This window comes from Dama dama, chromosome 9, assembly GCF_033118175.1.
Source record: "Dama dama isolate Ldn47 chromosome 9, ASM3311817v1, whole genome shotgun sequence".
NCBI classification, from domain to species: domain Eukaryota; kingdom Metazoa; phylum Chordata; class Mammalia; order Artiodactyla; family Cervidae; genus Dama; species Dama dama.
In genome coordinates this window covers 8,269,510-8,287,651 of record NC_083689.1, presented here as the reverse complement: position 1 = coordinate 8,287,651, position 18,142 = coordinate 8,269,510, and the positions used below count along the sequence as shown (strand labels likewise).

General features: G+C 49.4%; 2 protein-coding genes across 6 annotated transcripts in view; both read right to left on the bottom strand.

The window, feature by feature from the left end:
* The window catches only part of PBX4 (PBX homeobox 4), a 51,548-nt gene extending 40,230 nt beyond the window's left edge, over positions 1-11,318 (bottom strand). Inside the window, exon 1 of the mRNA XM_061149716.1 lies at positions 11,167-11,318. Within this exon, the coding sequence (XP_061005699.1) occupies positions 11,167-11,318 (152 nt within the window). The remainder of the gene's footprint in view (positions 1-11,166) is intronic.
* A 3,095-nt stretch (positions 11,319-14,413) lies between these two features.
* LPAR2 (lysophosphatidic acid receptor 2) lies at positions 14,414-18,016 on the bottom strand. Of its 5 annotated transcripts, none has more exons than XM_061149713.1 (4): positions 17,895-18,016; positions 17,553-17,713; positions 16,135-16,876; positions 14,414-15,301 (listed from the first exon to the last, which is right to left on the bottom strand). In XM_061149713.1, the coding sequence occupies exons 3-4, from the start codon at positions 16,874-16,876 to the stop codon at positions 14,988-14,990; spliced, it is 1,056 nt and encodes a 351-aa protein (XP_061005696.1). In that variant the 5' UTR covers positions 17,553-17,713; positions 17,895-18,016; the 3' UTR covers positions 14,414-14,987. The 5 variants fall into 5 exon arrangements, with proteins under 5 accessions (XP_061005696.1, XP_061005693.1, XP_061005694.1 ...); XM_061149710.1 differs by having other exon boundaries at positions 17,553-17,780; positions 17,895-18,002; XM_061149711.1 differs by having other exon boundaries at positions 17,585-17,780; positions 17,895-18,002.
* Positions 18,017-18,142: the final 126 nt, after the last annotated feature.

The window sequence follows — 18,142 nt, the reverse complement described above, 5'->3', positions numbered from 1 at the left end:
GAGGGCCATAACTCGGAACTCTAGGGAGTCTCTGAGAGTTGAGAGCAGACCCCATCTGACAGCTAGCAAGAAAATAAGAACCTCCATCCTATAACTGCAAGGAACAGTTCTGCCAACAACCCTATGAGACTGGAAGAGGACCCAGAGCTTCAGATAGGAACACAGACCAGCCAACACCTTGGCTGATGCCTTGCGAGACCCTGAGCAGACGACCCAGCTCATATGTGCCCAGATTCCTGCCCATGGAAATTGAGATCACAAAGGTATGTTATTTTAAGCCATTAGGTTTGTGGCAATTTGTTACATAGCAACAGATAACTGACCAGATAGTAAGGTGGTGAATGGGGACTGAGGGCAGAAAATCAACATCTGTGTTGGCACCTCTAGCAAGTACATGATATGTTCTGCCCAACCAAGTATCTGCATTAAAACAAAACAAAATGTTAATATTTATGAAGAAGTAAAATTCCAATGAATGAGAAATGATAAATCCTTTAAATAAAGAAACTTCTGAAGACAAACTAAATTAAAAAACAAATCTGTGAATATCCTTTTAAAACCAATCTGTAACAAAACTATTATCACATAGAATCATGCCAGAAAATGAAAGCATTCAGCTTTACCACCCTCCAAACCTACTTATTCAATATTTACAGGACAAACATTGAGGCACTACCATATAGTGGTCACTGTACAAGGAGAAAGGACTGTGGGAATGAATAGAAGATAAATCACATCCTGGCTTCTACCAACTACTACAGCTTCTAATTTTACCTATTATTTACTTTTCCAAATTGTGGAATGACCTGCCTTTCTGAACGAAGTATTGTTTCATTTTATTTATTTTTGGGGTAGTTGTTTACTAATTTTTTATTAAAGTATAGTTGACTTACAATGCTACGTTAGTTTTGGGTGTGTTTGCATGCTAAATCACTTCAGTGGTATGCAGCTCTTTGCGAAGCTATGAACTCTAGCCCACAGGCTCCTCTGTCCATGGGATTCTCCTGGCAAGAATACTGGTAGTGGGTTGCCATTCCCTTCTCCAGGGGATCTTCCCAACCCAGAGATCAAACCCAGGTCTCCTGAGGCTCCTGCTTTGCAGGTGGATTCTTTACCACTGAGTCGCTAGGAAGCCCAGACTGGGGCATACCCCATAGTAATTCAACATTTTTATAGCTTATACTCCAAACAAAGTTACTATAACATACTGTCTATATTCCCTGTGCTATGCATACATTCCTATAACTTACTTGTTTCATAGCTACTAGTCTGCACCTTTTAACCTGCTTCACGTACTCAGCCTCTCCCCTGGCCTTCTGCCCCCTGGAAACCAATAGTTTGTTCTCCGTGAGTCTGTTTCTGCTCTATTTGTTCACTTGCTTTATATTTCAGATTCCACATATAAGTGAAGACACACTACCTATCTTTTTCTCTCTGACTTATTTTCTGAACAAGGTCTCATTTTAAATTACTGAGAAATTTGACTTAGAGATACATCCAGAGATCTTATCCCTTAGAATGGATACTTCTTGAAAAAACTTCCCTGAGAGCAACAATGATCAAATACCTCAACAAAAGATGGAATCAAATCCCCTTAATTATTCTCATTTTTGAAGAACTGTTTTAGCTGACAAATAATATGTACCTCCTGGAGACAGACTGAGGTGAAGAACAACAATCAGAAGACATGGTCCCTACCCTGAGGAAATAAAACCTTGATGGAAAACCTAGAAACTCACAGAGGGTGCCGAGCTCCAGAAGGGAATGCAGCCCAGGAGACAGATGCCCCTGGCATTTTAAAATAAACTTCTTAGTAAACTAGGAAGAATCAAACTATAGTAGGTGTCATCAATCATTTGTACAGTCATTCAAAAAACAAATTTACACACAATGAAACAAAAACAGCTAAGTAAATGGGAATTGAGAATATGTGCTGATACCCAAGTTCAACCATGGAAATCATTACAGCTATTTTAGCAAAATGAAGCCTTGAACCAGGACCTAGCTTTGGCACTGGAAAACATGGAAGATTATTAATACAACACAGGAAAAACTCTGTAGGACGTGAATGAGAGAGCAGCCTTTACGCAGAATAAGTTTAAGACTGCATAAAGCTCATTTCAATGTTCTTATTTCCTAATTTGCCCATGGACTGGTCACGATTGACAATACTGCGAAATTTCTTACTCGGAACCACGGAGAGATGAGAATCTCTCTGAGCACAGGGTGAAGTGGCTACTCACTATCTGCTCCAATAAACTCAAACCCCTCAGCAAGGTATTTGAGGCTCTTCACCAGCATCTCTCTGACCTGCTCCCTCCTCTGGTCTTGAAAGTGAAAAGTGAAAGTGAAAGTCGCTCAGTTGTATCCGACTCTTTGCAACTCCATGGACTATACAGCCCATGGAATTCTCCAGGCCAGAATACTGGGGTGGGTAGCCGTTCCCTTCTCCAGGGGTCTTGGGGCAGTCCTACCTTTCTGTCAAGTCCAAGACTCCAATGGGTTGGCCTATCCCAGCCTAGATTCATTACTCCCTCCTCTATTCTATCGACAGCGCTTACCAGGCCTGGCCTGGGCATGATGAAGGCCTCAACTTACACATTTTAAAGTCCAGGCCAGCACCACACTTGGCACAATAACTGAGCAAAGATTTGTTGAACTTGACTGAAGGCAAGGTAGAGGCTAGAGATGTCAAACTAATAGAGGAGAAATGAAAAGTGGCAGTGCTCTGACATCTCTAGACTGAAGTAGGGCAAGTGGAGAATCAAAAACTAGGGTGAGAACTGCTAACTTCCTCGGTCAAAGAAGAGAGGAGAAGCCAAAGGCGCACAGGGCTCGGTTGGGAGCCCCTCATTCTTGGTCTCTGTTATAGGGCTGAGCTCCTGGTGGGCACTCATCCACTCTAGGAATGATGAGAACATATTAAGGGGTTTAATAACGCCTCATGATGAGAGAGACAATCAAAAATGTCTGGCTGGAACATACCATATTTGGAGAATTCCCTAGAGGTCCAGTGGTTAGGACATTGGCGCTTTCACTGCTGGGGCCTGGGTTCAATCCCTGGTTGGGGAACTAAGATCTTGCAAGCCTCATGACATGGCCAAAGTGGGGAGGCGGGGGAAACACTAGATTTGGGCAGGAGAAAGTGATGAATAAAGAAGAAGGTTGCTTTAATAAAAACTAAGAGCAAGAGTACTTAAACCACTGGAAGGCTCAATCTGCAAGAGAAATGAGTGTCTCAAGAAATTTCTGAAGAATGGATGGTAGAGAAGAGCCAATGACTACTCACCTTTCTTCTGATCAAGAAGTACTTATACAGGGAACAGAATACACTTCATGCTCATTCCTTGCTTGGGGCTTGGCAAGGAATTCATGCTCGCCTGGACAGCAGAGAAGACAGGCAGTCACTCCACTGAGTCCCCGCCTAGAAGGCCATGCCCGCCACTCAGGTCTGACAGAACCATATGTTCCATGCCTTCCTTGCACACTCGCTTGCCCCAGCCTGGAATACTGTTGCCTCCTTGGCCTAGGCAAAGCCTTTCATCCAGGCCACAGTCATCTCCTCGGGGGATGCTTCTGACACCCAGCCTGACTTCAGCTGGACTCTGTTGTCCCAGGGTGCACATTCCACGGGCTCTCATCTTGCTGACAGGTAGTCTCTCTTGCCCTGGCTGATTGAGTCCTCATCACCCTCTCTGGTTGCCTCTGCACTGCACTCTGCAGTGTCTGCCTCTCCTGAACTGTGAACTTTTGGGACTCACTGTTGTATCCCCAGAACCTGGCACAAAAGGAAAGGTTACTGAACAGTTGAGATTAAATTCTTAACAATGAACTTTAAAAAACAGCTTCTGATGCTCCAGTCCAGCTTTCTAATCTTCCACAGTACTGGATCAGCTCCAAGCTCCTCTGAGTCATGTCATGCTCTAGGGAGCCTGTGGGGCACTGGGAGAAGCAGGGAGGACAGCAGGTCAGCACCAGAGTTCAAGAGAATAAGGCCAGATCTCCAACCAGCCACACCCTAGTCATCTGACCTCAGGCAAGTTCTTACTCAGGTCCAGTTCCTCTTCTAGAAGCTCAGTGAAATCACCCACTTCCTAGGGTTTTTGGGAGATTTAAATGAGAGAAATTATGGCTATCATCATCATCATCAACCACTGTATTCTGAGAGGTGCTGGGTGCTGTGCTGTGCTTAGTCAGTGTCTGACTCTGCGACCCCATGGACTGTAGCCTGCCAGGCTCCTCTGTCCGTGGGATTCTCTAGGAAAGACTACTGGAATGGGTTGCCATGCCCTCCTCCAGGGGATCTTCCCATCTCCTGCATTGCAGGTGGATTCTTTCCTGTCTGAGTCACCAGGAAAGTCATACTCTCACTTAAATGACTGAAACCTGCTCATTTATGAAACTTTTCTGAAACATTCACATATTGCTTTGCTTACTGATAAAACCACTTCAAAAGGGATTTTGCTGTGATCCTAGAAATCATTTTAAAACCAGCAAAGTCCAACTCTTGGGAAAAGTACACCAAGGACAGCAAGACTTTCCTTTGGCACTAGACCAAGTCAAGCTAAGTGTGTTAAGCTAGGAGCAGCGCTAAAACCTGCAAGCAGGCTAATGACACAGACTGCCAGGCACCAAGTCGACTCGTATTTACAGAACCTCCTTAAGGGTGATGAAAAAGAAAATTTTAGCGCTGAAATTTTACTTTCCGGGTTTGGACAAATAGATCCTCTCTTGCTAATGCTATCTGGCTTTAGGAAATTACAAACCATAAATTCCTCTTCTGACTCCTTGCATTCTTTGATGGGTGTGCTCAAAGGCTGAATGCTCTCTGAAAAGCATTAACGTGCTTACTTCTAATGGTCTGTGTTCCCATATTTAGTATCCCAGAGGTGCCAAGACAAGGGGCATACCATTCACTCATCAGTACACGCCTCACCATCTGAGTAAGTTCTAAGAACAGTCAAATTTACGTCATCATCACCTTTTAATATTCAGAACTTAATCCATATTATAAGTAAAATCTGCAGAAATACTGGAGGAATTAAGAAAGTCATGCAAATTTTGACCAGTAGAAAATAATCTTACAAGTCATATAAGTAAAAAGCAAATTAAAATTTGTTTCTTCCTAAGGAAAGTTATGAAGGTCCTAATTGAAGTGTCCATTATGTTGCCTAAAAGCCAGCCTCTAAATATAACCTTTTTAGTTTCAGGTACACCACTCTATATGCCATGTAGCTAGCTCCTAACACATGTATAATAGCGATGGCTTTTTATCATATAATCTCATCTGTTGCATTGTAATCCCTTTTTAAAATTTTTATTTATTTAATGAATTTATTATTTGGCTGTATCAGGTCTTAATTGCAGCATGCAAGGTCTTTCAGTTGCAGCATGTAGTATCTAGTTCCCTAGCCAGGGATCGAACCTGGCCCCCTGCATTGTGAGCACAGAATCTTAGCCACTGGACCACTAGGAGTCCCTCTTCATCATATTTTTATTTGTTATATATAAAGCTTTTTTACCCTAAAAACCTTAGTACCATTCCCCATTGGTCATTTGTTGCTGCTGCTGCTGCTGCTAAATCGCTTCAGTCGTGTCCAACTCTGTGCGATCCCATAGACGGCAGCCCACCAGGCTCCCCCGTCCCTGCGATTCTCCAGGCAAGAACACTGGAGTGGGTTGCCATCAAATTCTACAAACTAACACGAATTTGAGCTATGGTTTTATAGACTATGTATAGGAACTATTAGAAACAACGCCTGGAACCTCTAAAACCTGATTTTCTTGGACTGGAAATTAAACAGACCCTGAAACAACAGGGCCCCAAGCCCCCAGATCAAAAGTATCATCTAGAGGGGAAAACAATCAACTATTTTCTGATTTTTTTTCGGTTCATTTCTAATTTTCTTTCTATATTAAGTAGGCAAAACAATGCTAATATATGACCCTTGTGGTTAATTTTAAATTCCTTATGCCCACACACAATTTGGACTCAAAAATAATTTTCATTTGTCAGATTAACCATCTACTCAAGGAGATCAAACCAGTCAATCCTGAAGGAAATCAACCCTGAATATTCCTTGGAAGGACTGTTGCTGAAGCTGACGCTCCAATACTTTAGTCACCTGATGTGAAGACCCAACTCACTGGAAAAGACCCTGATGCTGGGAAAGATGAAGGCAGGAAAAGGGGATGACAGAGGATGAGATGGTAGGATGGCATCACTGATTCAATGAATATGAATCTGAGCACTCTGGGAGATGGTGAAGGACAGAGAAGCCTGGGATGTTGCAGCCCATGGGGTCGCAAACAATTGGACACAACTTAGCGACTGAACAACAAAAACAGGAAGTGACACACTCTCATCCCTACTCTTTTTTTTCCATCCCTACTCTTGAGGTCCAACTTCTCCAAGGGTGGTCAGGGATCAGCACCCTGGGAGATGGTTAGAAATGTGGACTCTTTGGCCCCACTGGGACCTGGTACATCAGAATCTGCAATGCAATAGGATTTCTGCAGAGATCTGCTGCAGGTCCAGCTGAGAGAAACATTGCTCTAAAGCCTAGCTGTCTGGAAATTTCTTCAGTGATGGAAATGTTTTTTACCTTCATTAATATAGTAGCTATTAGCCACATGTGGCTACTGAGCACTTGAGATATAGCTAGTGTGACGGAGGAACTGAATGTTTAATTCTATTTACTTTTAATGCATTTTATTATTTTTAATTATTATTATTTTTTTGCTGCTCTGCGTGGCATGTGGGATCTTAGTTCCTCAACCAGGGACTGAATCTGTGCCCCCTGAAATAGAAGTGCAGAGTCTTAACCACTGGGATGCTGAGGAAGTCCTCAATTTTAATGCATTTTAATTTAATATATGGCAAGGGGCTATCACATCGGACAGTGTAGCGAATACCTGCATTTCCTTGCCAGCAAATGGTCAAGAAGTGACCACAACAGCCAAATCTGCCAATCTGGCAGCACAATCATCTATCCTTCCAACACGCAAAATGACTTGAAGGCCAGTCCTCTTTAGCTGCTTCTCCCAGAACATCAGGCCTGAAGCCTGAGTCTCCAGGGTGACACTGCTGACCACTCTGCATCACTTTTTATTTTTTTAAAGGTAAGAAGTGGATTTATTTAGATTCAGAGAGGTACACTCTACAGACAGAGTGTGGGCCACCACAGAGGATGAGTGGTGAAATCTGGCGTGGTTGGTTTTTATACACTATTTTTGCTCAGGTTCTTGATGTCTCATCGCAGAAAGAATTCAGTGAGAGACAAAGTGATAGGTAAGAAGTAGCTTTATTTAGATTCAGAGAGACCACACTCCACAGACAGAATGTGGGCCATTGCAGAGGGCGAGTGTGGCCCCTTTTTAAATTAAATTTCCAAAACTCACCCCTCGGCTTTCCCAGGTCCAGAGTTTTCACCCTGACTTCTTAGGAATCTCACTACTGGACAAAAAGTAAGTCCACCAGCCTTTGATGAGTGGCAGCTTTCAGACCCCAGGGCACCTGAAGCCTGAGGATTCTCAAAGGTGTGGTATACAAGTACACTGTTTGGGGCCATGGTAGTGGGGTGGGGGGCCCAGAGATTGCACCAGATTTTCAAAGGGGCCCATGATTCAAACACTGATTAAGAACTCTGGGAGGAAGGAGGAACTTTAGAGCCTGACAGTCCTGACAGAGGAGCCTTCAACCCGAGTCTGGCAATCTCATAAACCCTTCATAAAGGGTTTCAAAGGTATTCATAGAGGTATTCAAAAGAAGTAAATGAAAAAAATCTATGTAAACTTCGAAATGTAAAATGTACTATTATAAAAAATAAGGCTATACGTGATAGAGTGAATATACTCAGAAAATCTTTGGCAAATGAGAGAAAAATTTCTGCCTTCCTGGTTCCATATAAGAAATGAATGAGAACATGGTCAGTGAAAGGTCCAAATCAGAAACTGTAAAACCGTCCCTTCTCCAGGAAAAGCTCAAAGTGTCACCCAAGAAAGTCAGAAGATCATTCAAGGAAACTGGTTATCCCTCACACAGGAAGTCTCCAGCTGATGAGGGCTGAATTTCAACTAAGATGGTGCATTTCAAGGTCCCCAGTGTCCATCTACTATCTGGGTAGCCGGAGGGAAGAACAATACACAGTTCACTATTCCAAGACTCCATCGAGCTGAAGCTGTAACGACAAAGTGAGTTACACACAAGCGCATGGAACTGCCTTCCTAATAATGTAGAAAGGGATAAGAAAAATCCAGGCTTAAGGAGGACAGGTGTGCTTTCCTTCTTTAAACACATTTAATGGTGACGAAGTGGGCTTCTCTGGTTGGCTCAGTGGTAAAGAACCCGATTGCCAGTACAGGAGAACTGAGTTTGATCTGGGGGTCAGGAAGATCCCCTGGAGAAGGAAATGTCAATGCATTCTAATGATTTTGCCTGGGAAATCCCACAGACAGAGAAGCCTGGCAGGATACAGTCCATGGGGGTGCAAAGAGTCAGGTATGACTTAGCAACTGGACACGCACGCATGGACAAAGCAGGTTGAGAGGGCCTCAAATCTGAGATGAAAAATTCTTTCTTGCCAGCCAGTTGAGCTAAATGGATTCCAGGGGCCATGAAGGGGTTGGCAGGGCACAGAGACAGCGCAGGGTCAAAAGGACTCAGAAAGGTCTCACCCAGTTGGTCAATCAGGGAAGACACGGTTTACTCCCCTGCACAGGTTGATAATCTACCTGGCTGCTGGTTTACTATAAGGAATGAAAAGTTAAAGTGTTAGTTGCTCAGTCATGTCTGACTCTTTGCAACCCCATGGACTTCAACCCGCCAGGCTCTTCTGTCAATAGAATTCTCTAGACAAGAATACTGGAGTCAGTAGCCATTCGTTTCAAGGAACAGACCCACCCAAGCTGTGTTTTCTCCAAAGTGGAGTAAGTGGCCCGCTCACTAGAGGACTAAAGACTGGTGTCTGGACTTGGGTGACTTTTAGGGACCTGAATTCATCTAGAGGCTACACAAGAAGTACAGCAGATGTGAAGCCCCCAAAGTCTCAAAATAGAAACCCCAGGGCTCTTTCTACCTCAGAAAGGAAACAGGAATCAGCTACTTAAGAGCTCTGTGGTAGTAGAGTAAGTACCATACCCTCCCTTTTCAGCTTCTTAGCCTTCAAAGAAAAAGGACTCTCTTTGAGAACAGCAAGTAGTGACTGACTGCATTCCATTCTAAAGCCTACCTAAGGGAGTTGAGAATCTCGAGATTGACAAGGGAAAAGCAGCAGCCTCGGGGCTGTGTTGGGCTGCCACATGCCTGAGGAAGCCCACTTCTGGGTGGAGTTCAAGCTGCTTAAGCAGCTCCAGGCCTAGAACAGAAGGAACACAGCTAACTTGGCAAACACTGAAAACACTGCTTCTATGGTTCCTGGGTGTGAAGAGCCCATTTTCCCTTCCCAGCTCCAACAAATCCTGAACCTAAGTGCCACAAAACTTGACTGAATACTAGGTGCCAGGTATTGTGCACAGCCCTGGGAATACAAAGGAAAGTACAACAATGCCCTTGCTCTCAGACTGGCTTGGCAGACAGGGCATCACAGAAGGGCACCCTCTCCCGGCCCAGCTCGTTGTGTCAGGAATCACCTCTATTCAGCACACTGCTGTTATGATGACTGTTTATAAGTTAGTCTTCCCCATACCTTACTTCTGAATGAGCTTACTATAAGAGAACCTCTTAGCCATCCTGGTTTCTGTACACCTAGCACACTGCTCCAGTGCGGGTGGGGGTGGAAGTATGTATATGTGATGCTCTTAACTTTCCAGATAGAGGCCTTGAAACTGTGGAAAGAATTGACATGTTATAAGAAGCGGAGGAAAGAAAGTGTGAAGAATGCCTGCCACATCCACCTTTTACTTGCCTTCTCTGTTTCTGGGGCTGTTGTTCACCTGGTTTTGTAACCTGTCCTCCCTGGAAGGTTCTAGGCACTGTACAATTCACACCTCCAGACCCTGGTCCCACCCACAGGGACCATCCTTTACCCCAAACAGGCCCCACTCAACAAGACCTCATCTTCCAAAAGGCTATCATTCAGTGCTTTGCTCCTTTCTAATAATTCAAGCAGACCCCAAACACAATGGGCTGCCTTGAGAAGCGCGTTCTACCAGTCCTGGCTGGCTGACGAGTGCTAAGTGGAGGCAAGACATAAAAGCCACTGTGATTTTCCCACTACACCTGAAATAAAACCCAGACTCCTTCCCGAGGCTTGTCATCCCCATGTGATCCTGGTTCCAGACTCTCTCCACTCCACTGGGGACTCTGAGTCCCCAGCTCTGCTTTCTTCCTGCCGTTTCCCACCCTAGGGCTTCTGAAGGTGCTGTGCCCTCTCCACCTGGCTTCCCACAGCTTTCCATCCCTCTACTTACAGTTTTTCTCACAACTTATTTTTGTTATTATTTTCTCTCACACCATTAGCTTGAGAACAGTGACTATGTCAGCACCCAGCTCTGCCCCACACATAGTATCTAGCAAATATTCGCCAGATTAATAAAAAAAAAAGGGGGGGGGTCCTCTATCTCCACTCAGCTTCCACACTAACCTTTTTACTGGATCATTTCCAAATCAAATGACACCATCTCTTCATTACCCAGTCTTATTTCCCACAACTCATTCTCCATTACCGACCCCCTCCCCAATTTCCCATCTTCATAAACACCACTGATTCATTCAGTTGTCCATTATTCACGAATCCTGTGTGTACCCACCTCTCAGCCCTTACACCCCTCATCTCCGAAACTCTTCCCCCTTATATTCCATAACCCTTGAAACCACTCTTCACCATAAACCTCTCCATCCACAAACTCTCCTTAAACCCAACCCTCTCACCTCAGGACAGCTCCTAAAATCCATCACTCAACTGCTTAGTTCCATAAACCCCCTTTCAATCCGTTCCATTTTAACCCGTCACGTCCCTTCCTCCTCAGAATCCCGCTTCCGTCCTCCTTAAGCCTCTCCCTCCCATGCGCCCTGCCCTCCCTCTCTCCGCCCAGAGACTCGTCGCATCTCTCACCTTGCACCTTCCTCACCCATCACGACCCCAGCTGCCCCGGTCCTGGCCCCTCGGCCCGCCCCCTTCAGTGAAGCGACTTTGGACGGCCCCCCCGCCGAATCCGCGCCAGTACCTGGCCTGCGCCTCGTCCAGGCTCTGGTCGGTGATGGCCATGATCTGCTGCAGGATGTCGCCTGTGTTGGAGCCCGGTGGGGGCCCGGGCGGCGAGCGGCGCGGGGCAGGCGGTGGCGGCGCGGGGCGCGGCGGGCGCTGCGGAGCGTCCATGAGCTGCGGGTGCTCAACCAGGAGCCGGCGAGCCTGGAGAGCTCGCGCGGACGTCGTAGCCAACTGCTGCCGTCGGTGCGCACCGCGCGCGCACCCCGGAGCCCCGCCCCTCGCCGCCGCCTACGGCCAACCGCCGCCAGCTAGGCGGCGGCGCCCCGCCCAGGGACACGCCCTGCTATCTCCGCCAGCCAACCACCGCCGCCCAAGCTGCCAGGCCCCGCCCACGGACACGCCCCCTACCAGCCCCTCTCTACGGCCTAGGACTCTTTTGGAGGTTGCTGAGGCAACGGCGCTTTCAATTTTAACCCCCTCCCTCTTCCCTGCTGGCTCAGACTGTGAAGAATCCGCCTGCAATGCGGGAGACCTGGGTTCGACCCCTGGGTTGGGAAAATCCCCTGGAGTAGGGTATGGCGACCCACTCGTGTTCTTGCCTGGAGAATCCCATGGACAGAGAAGCCTGGCGGGGTACAGTCCACGGGATCGGACTGAGCGACTAAGCACACATTCTTCCAGCCGGAGAGGGCGACGCCGGTTTTGTTCTGCTTCGGAGACTCCCACCTCTCACATCTCTGCCTTCCGCATTTCCTCAGAGCGACCACTCCTGCTCAGAGACACTTTACTTCTCCTCAGAGCCAGAGCCCACCCTCCTCCCCATTTCATAGGCTCCCATGTCTCAGAGCATCCCTCAGGAACCTACACACCTCAGATCCTAACTTCTCAGACACTGCACTCTTCCTTAAAGCCACCCTTTCTTTTCAGACCTTCCCTTGCCTTTCAGAACCCCATCAACACCCCCCCGCCCCCCCCCCCCCCCCCCACAATCTCCAGAAACCCTGAGCCCCAGAACCCTGCGCAGTGAGCTAGTGCATCCCTCAGCCTAGGGTCCCATCAGGTAGGTCACTGGGGCTTCCAGCCTCCTGGCTTCCCCTGCTGCACCTCTAGTGTTCCATGGGTGGCACAGGAATATGTGGTGATGCTGGCTGGGAAGTTAAAACTGAGTGATTTTCTCAGTTGCAGAAACCAGTTCACCTTTCAAGATTCAGCTTAAGAGTGACCTTGCTTGTTTATTCATTCTTTCACTCTACAGCATTCCGCCAGCACGGGAAGGATGCTTTCTGAGGACCTACCCTGTGATGCATCCCCGAATCAGAGTGAATCTTCACAGGCCTTTGTTTCTAGCTGTTAGAACTCCCACCATCAGAGGATACTTGTGTGAGAGAAAAGGATTTATTATTGGACATAAATCACTTCTCCAAAGTCATGGAACCTCCTAGAGCCTGTTTGCTTTGGGGACAGATTTCTGATACAGGCTCAGAAAGGAATCTCAACTTCCTGGGAACATTTCAGAATCTTCTTCCCACTACTGTTGGAGAGGAAATGCAAACACAATCTAATGTGAAAACCCCGATATGGCCCCAGTTAACAGGAAGTACTAGAACACGTAGGGACCATGTAAATGTCAGACTAACGTGGTCAGTGACCACACGAAAGACCTGAAAAGTGGTCAGTAACTTTGGTGTCCTTCAGAGAATAGTGGTGGGGGGAGGGGGTTGAAAGCTATGAGTACCCTCTGAGACAAAAAAAACCTGAAGTCACCTGGTAGAGAGAAGAGAACCTACCGGGGAGGGAAAAACTGATGGCACAAGATCCCAAAGGAGACCAGAATTGTGTGGGTTAGAACCTGGAAGGCGCTGATGCAACAGCAGCCAGCTCAGAGCACATGAAATAGAGCTGCCTTTGGAGACCACTAGGTGCGGGGTGGGGGAGGTTCCCACCCCACAGGAATTGATTGACTGCCTCTGCATCTGAAACAAATACTCCTGTCCAACAGGCATGGAGCTCCATGGAGACAAGGACTGTGTACTCATCTGTGTGGTAGAAGATGCTGGCCAAGGTCATCACTTCTGGCAATTCAGGGCGCAAGGAACCACACTGCCCACCTTGGACCCTGGGATACCTAGCACCCCAGTTTATTCTTGCCTCCTCACAGAGCTGTTGTAGGGCTGGGAGAGTTTCCCAAAGGGAAACCCAGCCCCATTCAATGTAGAAAGACCTACATGTTTTTGGCTCTTTGGCAATGCATGCTTTAGTAGTTTAAGAATTTGGTCTCTGATGGGAGGGCTGGGTTCAAATTCTGGCTAGGTGTGGAAGCAGAGAATCCAGATCCTGGTTCACTCTGTGCTTAGCAGATTGCCTCTAAGCATCTGAGCATCTGAGAGGGGGTTCATCATGGGTCTGGCACATCTGAGACCATAGAGTGAAGTGGGGAAAGCCAGGCTGAGCTTGTGGTCAATTCCAGACTTTATGGAAAACTGAAGTCCTTTCTTCAGGGGCCTCTCTAGCCCCCTCTGTGTCCTTCTGAAGCTATGTAACCATGCGCCAAATCTCAGTCTTTTATGGCCACTGTCCTCACATGAAAAATATGTATAATATCTTTGCCACAAGAAGCAGGTGGTGATTAAATAATGTACATAAAGTACCCTGATGCTGGGAAATAGAGGGCAGGAGAAGAAGGGGGGACAGAGGATGAGATGGTTGGATGGGCATCATCAATTCAATGGACATGAGTTTGAGCAAGCTCTGGGAGTTGGTGATGGACAGGGAAGCCTTAACATGTTGCAGCCCATGGGGTCGCAAAGAGCAAAGTGCATATCTGTGTGCCAGGCATAGCAGAGGAGCTTGAGAAATGGCAACTTTAAAATCCTGCATGCTGGTCCATGGACCCCACAACCTCTAGCCCATCTATTATAGGTAGGTGATAGAGTGGGCAATGGGATAGACACACCTGACTATTAACAACCTGGACTCAGATAAAAGGGCAAGCAGGAGGCTTACACAGGCCAGGAACCACTCTGGGCTCCAGAGGCTGGAGACAGAGAGGCAGGTGGCAAGATGAAGGCAGGGGAACAGGTGGAGGAGACAGAGCACAAAAGGAAATGAGAGATGGAACAACAGCCATACAGAGACCAAGGTGGGTGAGAACAGGGCCGAGGAGATGCCACGGTGAAGGATCCCAGCTCAGTCTGAGCCAAGGTAGGCAATTCTGGGACACAGGGACAGACAGATGAAGCTGACAACAGAAGAGGCTTTGGAGATCTCAGAGTAGAAAAGTTTACTCCTTAAATCACGCCCTCCTTGTAGACCGCCTCAGTTCTCATGGGGACAGGCAAGACCCCTGGAGGCTGCAAGGGGTCATAGACCTTTCCCAGATCACACTCAGCACTCCTGTCTGTGCCCCTAAACAGTCAGCCTCAGGCAGACGGGGCACCCATAGTCCGTCCGTGTTACCCTGCTTCCCTGGGCTGCATGGCCCGAAAGTCCTCATCTCTCTCATCTTTATCATCCACGCCACCACAGACAAGAAAGCAGTCCACAGGGGTTACCAGGCATGTGCAGAAAAAAAAAAGTGTCTGTTAAAAAGCCCCCCAACCTTCAGAACCTGATTCTTGCACCCCATTCAACTCTCTCCCAGTTGCATAGATGACCCTAACCTGCAGGCTCAGAGACAGACACAGCTGCGTGCCTGGGTAGGGCTGGCAGTGGTTCATGCCATGTCAGACTGACGGTCTGCCTTTAAGTCTGGCCCGCAGACTGGGTAGAGCCAGGCGTCCACAGTGGCCCGGGGCAGCGATGTGGCATTTGCTGTACCCTGCTGAAGTTCAAGGTTAGCTAAAGGGTGGAGTCCATCAGGGAATGGCCATTCTCAGGAAGCATGATGCGAGTGCTGGTGCCCGTGTGGGTGGCGGTTGTGTAGCGAACAGACTCGTGGGTAGACGGGCGGAGGCACCAACAGCATAGAAGACGGCGGAAGGTGCGGCGCATCTCAGCATCACGGCACGAGTACACCACGGCATTGACCAGCGAGTTGGCCTCGGCTAACAGTAGGAAGTACTTCTCCACTGCCAGGACGTTGCAGGACTTGCAGCCCAGACCATCCAGGAGCAGCACCACCTGGCCCGGTGTCCAGCAGACCACAAATGCCCCTGTGGGACAGAGCCTGATGTGAGCAGGGCCAGCTGTTGCAACCGCTCAAAGCTGGAGGGAATCTCTAGATCTTGGGCGACAGCTGAGCAGTTTGCAAGGAAGTGCTGCCTGTCTTGCTGCCTTTGAAGCATGATGGGCAGAACGGCTAAGAAGGGGAACCTTTCTCTGAATTGTCTGCCTTTCCTAACTGGTACACGGTGGACAGGTGGGAGTAGGAAATGGCAACCAGCTCCAATATTCTTGCCTGGAAACTCCCATGGACAGTGGAGCCTGGCGGGCTACAGCCCACGGAGTCGAAAAGAATCGGACATGACTGAGCAGGCACGCACACAGTGGACAGGACCCTGGACATTGAAGATTCTTTGGTGGAAAGGAGGTCACTGTGGGACTGGCCAGTTAGTTGGTGGGGGAAAACGAATGATTGGGAAGAGTTGCCCTGTTTCTTTGGGGTGTGTGTGTCCTCAACCCAGACCATTCTATATTTAACAGCTGAACTGACCTCATTACTCCTGGCTAAGAACCCTTAAATTCCCATGGAACTCAGAACAAGCTATGACTCTATCTGTACCCTTTAAGGCTGTGCTGACCTCTCCTCACAGAACAGCTACGTGGGCCTTCTTCTTCTCTCTTTGGGCTGGTCCTGTTGGAGCTCTTTCTTTCTTTTTTTTTTTTTTTTTTTTGTTTTGAGCTCTTGCTTTCTATTCCCTCTGCTTGGAATTCTTCCCGGGCCTCATCTCAGGTATCACTTCCCGGGAGAACATTCCCCACTCAAATCGTCCCCTCCCAATCACGCTCGATCAGACTGGCAGTCGGGAAGCAGGGTACCACTCACCTAGGATGATGACAACAGTCTTGACCAGGTTCAGCGTCGTTTCACGGTAGCGGGGGTAGCAGCTGACATGCTCGGCCATGCGCTGCACTCGCCGCCTCACAAAGAAGAAGATGCGGGTGTAGACGACCACCATGAGCAGGAAGACGAGCAGACTGGACAGCGCCCAGACGGTGAGGTAGGAGCGGCTGAGCAGGGGGGCCATGCGAGAGCAGCGGTCCAGGGCACAGAGGCAGTGCCAGAAGTGGGCGGGCAGCAGCCCCAGCCCCAGCGCGGCCACCCACACGACCACGATCAACGTGATGACCCGGCCCGGGGGCAGGCGGCTGTGCAGCTGCACGGCCATCACACTGCAGTGCCGCTCCACGGCAATGGCCAGGAGTGTGGCCATGGAGGCCGTCAGGCTCGTGTCCAACAGGCCCTGCCGCACGAACCAGCCCCGGAGTGACAGCCGGGCTGTGCGTGGGCCTGTGTGGAACATGAGGAAGAGGTAGGCCACACCGGCGAAGAGGTCAGCTGCGGCCAGGTTGCCAAGCAGGTAGTAAATGGGTTGGTGGAAGCGGCGATTGGAGGCGATGGCTGCGATGACCAGCAGGTTGGTGAGAAGCACCAGCACGCTGACAGTCAGGCCCAGCGCCACCACAACCAGATCTTTGGGCCGCCAATGGGAGCTGAGCTCCTTGCCACTGTTGTTGTAGAAGAAGCCGATGGTCTCATTGTAGTAGCACTGGCCCATGGTGACCATCTGGGGGCAGAGAGGGAGAAGTCAGTACAGGCAGTCCTTGGTGGAAGGACACAGAGGGGAGCAGCAGCCAGAGGGAGGTTTAAGCCAGGAAGGACAAGTGTCTCAAATGCAGATGAAAGTGAAAGTGAAAGTCTCTCTGTCGTGTCCAACTCTTTGAGACTCCATGGACTGTATAGTCCACGGAACTCTCCAGGCCAGAATACTGGAGGTGGGTAGCCTTTCCCTTCTGTAGGGGATCTTCCCAACCCAGGGATCGAACCCAGGTCTCCCACATTGCAGGCCGATTCTTTACCAGACGTCTGACCACCGGGGAAGATGCCTCATGGCAAAGTGGCACTGGTGGGGACAGGGCTGACCTGCAAAAGCAAGCTCCATGAGTTGGGGGGTGGGCAGCTGTTGCTTAATTACGAATAAGCCTCTTGTAAAGATATCCCCTGAATCAAATGACTGGGCGGTTTTGTTTTTCACGGAAAAAAGCAAAACAAAACTCATTTGCCCACCGGGGGCCAATCTGTAACCAACCTGTGTTGGGTGGTGGTGGGGGGGGCGTCGATTGGGGCAGGACAAAGGGGTGTGAGCTGTGAAACTGGACAAGGGAGGGTCAGTTTGGTGTTGGGGTCAGTGCAGGAAGCAGAGACCAGCGGGCGTGTTTGCAGGGTGGGGCCCCTGCTAAAACCTGGCCGGAGGTCGGTGCTGGGGTGTGGTGACCTGGGCGATCAGATTGGATAGTGAGGCAGCTCCATTCGTTGGGCGGCGGGCTTGGCTTTGCGCTCGCGTGCTTCCGAAGCAGGCGGTGCGTCGGGCCGCTCCGGGTGGGAGTGAAGACGCTGGCGGCCTCTGGGACAAAAGGGGCTGTCAGGAAGGCGGCGGCAGGCCTGGCCTCGCGGGGAGGGGAGCCCTCAGGCTGGGGGAGGAGAAGGAGGAAGGAGAGGAGGGTGAGGCGCCCCGGCCCCGCGGGCACGTGCCGCGCCCTCCCCGGAGCCCGCGCGCACCAACCCCCCGTCGATGCCGGCCTCACCTGAGCCGCCCGTCACGCCGCAGACTGGGCGGCCCCGCGCCCCAGACCCTCGGCCGGGCGACCAGGGCGGGAGCAGAAGAGCGTCTGGCAGAGCCGATCCGGAGCGGCCCGGGGAGGCCCGGAGGCGGGGTCCCGCCGCCACGCCCCCGGCGCGGCGTCCCGCCCCCACCACCTGGGCGAGCTCCGCCCGGTCCCCGCCACCTGGAGGAGCCTCGCTTCCGCAGCCGCGGTGGGGACAGGGGCGTCCG